This window comes from Marmota marmota, unplaced genomic scaffold (assembly GCF_001458135.2).
Source record: "Marmota marmota marmota unplaced genomic scaffold, marMar, whole genome shotgun sequence".
NCBI classification, from domain to species: domain Eukaryota; kingdom Metazoa; phylum Chordata; class Mammalia; order Rodentia; family Sciuridae; genus Marmota; species Marmota marmota.
Genome location: NW_025999880.1, coordinates 122,460 through 129,011, shown reverse-complemented (window position 1 = coordinate 129,011; position 6,552 = coordinate 122,460). Strand labels below are relative to the sequence as shown.

General features: G+C 36.8%; 1 protein-coding gene across 5 annotated transcripts in view; it reads right to left on the bottom strand.

Annotated features, from left to right (window-relative positions):
* Ap2b1 (adaptor related protein complex 2 subunit beta 1) overlaps positions 1–6,552 on the bottom strand; it is a 119,659-nt gene that overhangs the window by 88,965 nt on the left and 24,142 nt on the right. For all 5 annotated transcript variants that reach the window (XM_015495305.2, XM_015495303.2, XM_015495308.2 and 2 more), the window contains exons 4-5: positions 5,602–5,737; positions 3,617–3,862 (exon numbers count right to left, since the gene is read on the bottom strand). In XM_015495305.2, the coding sequence (XP_015350791.1) occupies positions 3,617–3,862; positions 5,602–5,737 (382 nt within the window). The remainder of the gene's footprint in view (positions 1–3,616; positions 3,863–5,601; positions 5,738–6,552) is intronic.

Here is a 6,552-nt window from a genome sequence, read left to right as displayed (position 1 = left end):
GCGGTAATCAGGGATTGAACTCGGGGGCACTCGACCACTGAGCCACATCCTCAGCCCTATTTTATATTTTATTTTAGAGACAGGGTCTCACTGAGTTGCTTAGTGCCTCGCTTTTGCTGAGGCTGGCTCTGAACTCGTGATCCTCCTGCCTCATGAGGATTCTGAGCCTGTAGGATTACAGGAATGTGTCACTGTGCCTGGCTCTCCTATCAGAGAAAACTGCTATTGCTACTGAGAAATCTCACAAAAATGTAAAAAGTCTTTCTATTAAGTGGGCAGTAGATTCAATAACTGGGTAGCTAATGATGACATGCAGCTCTTGGAAAATTTTGAGACAGAGACCAAAAGAATGGGCTAAGAATGTAGCTCAGTGATAAAATGCTTGCCTAGCATAGATGAGGTCTGTGTTTGATCCCCAATACCGCAAAAAGTAAAAATAAAAAAATATAAATTAAAAAAAAAAGATAAAGAGACATTCCTAAAACAGTTTTTGTAAAATCTACCAAGTAACCTTAAATTTTACTTAAATAAAAGTAAAATTTAAATTTTACTTTTAGTAAAAATTTTTGAAAATCTCCACAAATCTTGTTACTATAAAATTAGGTTGAGAATTATTATTATTATTATTTTGTATTGTTTTAAATTTAGAGACAGGGTCTCCCTGAGTTGCTCAGTGCCTTGCCTTTGCTGAGGCTGGCTTTGAACTCTCCATCCTCCTGCCTCAGCCTCCTGAGCCACTGGGATTACAGGCATGCAACATCATTTCCAGCCTAGGTTGAGAATTATTAATAGAATAATATATTAAATTCAAATAGAAACCCATTCATGTGTTACCTGCTTAAATTACATACACCTAAGGAATGGAAAAGAAAATAAGCAAAACAAGATTGGCATGTATTGATAGTTATTGGATCTGGTAATGAGCTCTTTATTTATTACGTTCATCTATTACATTCATATTTTCTATTCTGAATATGTTTGAAGATTCCCATAATAAAAAGCATAAATAAATGACATACATATGTTGTTTAAATGTTCTGGATGAAAGGAAACTATCTCTCTCTTCTATAACAAAAGCTTAGAATAGAGCTGTGGATGTTGCTCCCTTGGTAGAGTGCTTGGCTACTATGTGAGGCCCTAAGCACTGCCAAAAACAAAACACAAAATAAAAACTGAAAAATCTTAAAATAAATCAGATAAAGAAGGCTTGTTCCAGAAACTGTATTCCCTTAGTTGATCTGGATAAATATTACACAGGTTAAAAACAAAAATGCTTTTATTGTTAAACCCTTAGTCCTTAACCCAGAATTTCAAGGGTTCTGCACCCCCTCTGGAACTGGAATTGCCTGAAGAATTAATTTTCATTTAAATCCACTCTTCTATTCCCCACCTCCACCAGTGAGAGAATCAAATCCAGGGCCTCCCACATGCTAAACAACAAGTGCTCTGAGTTATACCTCTAGCTCTCTATCCATTCTTAGCACCAATGAATATTTAATAAGTTTCCACAGGGTACATGACATTCTGCTTATCTGGTTGGTGCTTGGAACCCAAACACTTCATCTCCTTATTTGTCCTCAGAGAACTTCAAAGACAGCTGCTCTAGATAACAGTGAATCTGGGGCCAGAGTTATAGAGCTCAGTGAAAGAGCACTTGCCCAGCATGTGCAAGGCACTGGGTATGATTCTCAGCATAGCATACAAGTAAATAAAAAAATAAATAAAGGTACATTGACAACTAAAAAAAAAATATTTAAAAAAGTAATATTGAATCAAAAGTGGTAACAAAAACTCAAGTTGGTACCAGCTAAACATTCCATACAATAGATATTATTGCCTCATAAACTTATCTTAAAAAAAAAAAAAAAAGGTGTCACATGGTGCTGCTTGGAGTGGGGGTTGTTTGTACAAAAATTATGATTAAATATTACACAAGTTGTTATGCCCTTAGAGAAGTCTTGGTTCCACACTCATCCCTAAGCCTAAAGATGACTAAAGATTCCTGATATTAGTCAGAATAATACCTTTAAAATATGTAGCTTGCTTCATTCTTTGACCTTACTACTAATCTGAAAAGATAATAAACGGAAAGCCAAGGTTACCCAGAAAATAAGTTGAACCAAATGAGACATCAAAGAAGACCTGAGTACGTAATGGGCAAGGAAGAAAAACATCTATTTCGGGCAACTTCTAACTCTTCTCTCCATTGAAAAACTTCAGCAAAAAAATATTTAGAGGTTATCTACTGATTAACACTTAGTTATTTGTCTCCAACTAAATACTATAGTAGACAAAAAGGGGAACACTTTAAAGAAAGTGGCTATTCCTCCCTCTTCTCAGTAATGACACTTAGTGACAAATCAATTCAAATAAATGTCAATGGTTCACTTGACCCCCTTCATTATACAAGTGTGTATCATCACTATATCCGGTTCAAACTCAAAAAATTTAGAAAGCTAGGCATGGTGGTACATGCTTACAATCTCAGTGGCTCTGGAGGCTGAGGCAGGAGGATCACAAGTTCAAAGCTAGTCTCAGCAACTTATTGAAGCCCTAAGCAAATCTCTGAGACCCTGTATTCAAAATAAAAAATAAGAAGAGTGAAGATGTGGCTAAGTGGTTAAGTGGCCCTGGGTCAAACCCTGGTACCAAGAGATTATTTTCTTCAGATACATGTTTTTGGTATTTTTTCTTAGTATAGAAATAGAAACTGAATCAAAATGAAGAATCTTTATTGTCTAATTTTTTTCTTTTTTCTTTTTTTTTTTTTTTTTTTTGGTACTTTGCCATTGAGGTACATCAGCTCAGTCCTTTTTATTTTGACACAGGGTCTGGCTAAATTGCTGAGGCTGTCCTTGAACATGCAATCTTCCTGTCTAAGCCTCCCGAGTTGCTGGGATGTTAGGTATGCACTACTGCTCTTGGGAAGAATAACCTTAAAATATGTGTATGTGGGCTGGGGATGTGGCTCAAGCGGTAGTGCGCTCGCCTGGCATGCGTGCGGTCCGGGTTCGATCCTCAGCACCACATACAAATAAAGATGTTGTGTCCTCCAAAAACTAAAAAAATAAATATTAAAACATTCTCTCTCTCTCTCTTAAAAAATATGTATGTATAAAATTTTAAGATAAAACCACCTGAAGAAAATGATTATAAAGTTTATTTCTGAGGAAATACAGGGGTAGGTATAATAGAAAGTTTTGTTTTAAGACTCTACAATGCTTATATTTTAAACAATTGTCACACCTCAAAAACACTGAGGGTGAGAGGTACACAATAGTCATGTTTCCATAGGTATTTATGATCCAATGTCCCAAAGACAGGTTTGTGTTAAACATGTTTTGAAAAGGGACACTTTTGGGGGGGAGGGTGTCAGGGATTGAACTCAGGAGCACTTGACCACTGAGCCACATTCCCAGCCCTATTTTATATTTTATTTAAAGCCAGGGTCTCACTGAGTTGCTTAGCACCTCGCTTTTGCTGAGGCTAACTATGAACTTGCGATCCTCCTGCCTTAGCCTCCTAAACTGCTGGGATTAACAAGGGGTGCCCACCGTGCCTGGCTGAAAAGGGACACATTTTAAATACTGTTCTCTTTATAAAAGCAGTTTATTACCATAGGATTTGAATCTGCTATGAGATCCCGTAGAGAATCCAGAAATCCCTGATCTTCCACCATCTGGGCATTGATATCATGGAGTTTTGCCACACAGACTGCTGCTGTTTTCCGAACATAGGGGTCTTCATCCTTTAAGCACTTGCGGAGGGGCTCACAGAGATATTCTGTAATCTTGTCCACCCGGATGCAACCCATGGTCCTAACTGCCAAGGCCCGAATCAAAGGATTGGGATCTTCACAGTCCTACAAAAACAATATCAGTTCCGAGTAAATAAGGTAAACAGTCCAGTTGATGCAAGCCACAAGAGAATATTTTAGTAATTTAAGTTTCTGGTTACACCTACAACACAACATAATCTCCCTATTCCTTTTCTAAGTAAAAGTTTTAGTTGTCTATTCAAGAGTTTAGAAGGAAGCCAGGCATAGTGGTACATATGCCTATTACCCCACCTAGTTGGAAGGTTAAGGCAGGAGGATCAAAATTTGAGGCCAACCTGAGCAACTTAGCAAGAAGGAAATCACCTGTTTAATATTCAAAATAAGGAAAAGCCCAGTAGTATTTAATCCAAGGCTAGCCATATAAATCCATGCACAGCTCTAACTTTCAAAGTATGTAAACCAAAATCTTCCCAATGGATTGAATAGAAAGACACACACACACACACACACACACACACACACACACACACACACAATGATTATAAAGGCACTTAACATGGAAAGATAATAGTGGCAAATATATGAAAACGGTGATTATATTTCATCTATGAACCACCAGGTGGGGAGAATGAAAGTTATCTTCCCTCTGGACTTTGTATTATACAGAAAAATACAAAAAAGGCCCAAAAAGTCTACAAGAAGAAAGAAACATATTGATAATTTTTCAAACTTTAAATAAAAGTTAATTTTTTAGAGATGCTGTCATTTCTTTCTTTTTTCTTTTTGGTATTAGGGATTGAATCAGAGGCACTTAACCAATGAGCTACATCTCCAGCCCTTTTTGTTTTTTATATTTTGAGACAGGGTCTCACTAAGTTGCTTGGGGCCTCACAAAATTACTGAGGCTGACCTTGAATTTACAGTCCTCCTGGATCCTACTGCCTCCATCTCCCAAGTCACTGGATTACAGGCATGTATTACCACACCCAGGTTTTTTTTTTCTCTTTTTTTAATGTAAACTAATTTCCGGTCAGAGAAAAAAAAATTAATGGAAACAATCTTATTATTATGTTTATCAAATCTAATGATAGGAAAAAAATCTGACTATCTATTCAATTACATTAAGGCAATTTTTGAGGTTTTAAAAGTTTTTAAAGATGTGACAATAGTACTCTGGTTATATTTTTGAAAAAGATATCTTATTCTGACAAATGTAAGGATGAAATGGTATGATGTACTGGCTTTGCTTAAAATTTATCTAGCAGGAAAGGGGTGTGGAGATCCAAAAGCTACACATATAGGAAGTGTAATTATTAAAATTATAAGATGGGTATTTAGGAATTATAGTATGAATATTTAAAATTTTCCATAGTAAAAAAATCTTAATCAAATATTTTAAGACCTAGGAAGTGAAACGAAAGTAATACTTCCTATAGTTTCTAATACTGATGACTGTTAAGCTAATTTCTACAAAAATAAAATACATAAAGCCTCAGGTAACTAATACTATAACGATATGCCCACCTTAGTCAGCCTTGGAAGGTAAAACAGTGAGGTTTCACCTGGCTTTGTTCTACCCATCTGGCAAGGATACGTGTACCAAGCAGTGCTAACAGAAGGCTTAACATATGGTTTGAACTTTGCTTGATGACACTTGCTGACATATGGAATGCTTAAAACATGAACAGTTCTACTTATCGCCAATACTTCCCTGGCAGCCTTCCTCTGAAACAGAGGTTGCTTATTTGCAATGCAGACACTAACTATACCAAGAATGGTTATTGGAAATAGAAGGGATTGCTGCAGTCCTTGGGAAAAGTTACCTTCACAAAGCTGTTGACAGCCATGATGGCCATGTCTGGCTGACTCTTGGCATAATTCATCAAGTAGAGATACACAAGTTTCTTCAGTTCCAGGTTATCAGTCTGCATACAGTTCACTACATCTGGAAAGAGAGAGCTGAGAAGGGAAAGAGAAAAAAGAAAGTAAACAGGCGTGGGTGCTAAACTGCTGGAAAATGAAGAAATGGCTTGATTCAATGATTTGATACAAGGACAGTGTCCCCATAGTGACAATTATTTGCTTGTTAAGTTTTTTGGTTTTGGTACTGGGGATTGAACCTAGAGGAGCCTTACCATTACTATATCCCTTTTTATATTTTAGTCTGGGACAGGAACTCACTAAGTTGCTAATGACTTCACTAAATTGCTGAAGCTAGCTTCCAATTTGTGATCCTCCTTGTTTTAGCCTCCCAAGTCACTGGGATTATAGGCATGGGTCACTACATCCAGCTACCACAGGGATGATTATCATGGAAATTAATTACTAAAGGAATTAGAGTACTGGTCCCAAGGACTCTAAATGGCTTTTTTTTTTCCTTCTTTTTTTGATGGTGCTGGGGTTGAAACCTCATGCAAGCATTCTATCACTGAACTATATTCCCAGTCCTCAAAGTAGTTTTTGAAAACAACTTGTTTTTATGAAAAATTCCAAACAAGTAGAGTGTGCAATATACAAGCCCAATGTACCCCTCACCCACAAATACTGCTACATGCCCAATCTTGTTTAATATATGTATTCAACCTACTGTCCCTACTCTCATCCCCACATTTACCTGGTTGCTCTGGATTTTTTTTTTTTTTAATTTTTTGTGAGGCAGGAGTTTGAACCCAGGATCTCAAGCACTCTACCACTGAGCTATATCCCCAACCCCTGGATTATTTTAAAATAAATCCCAGACATCCTATCATTTCATCTACAATATTTTAGTGTTT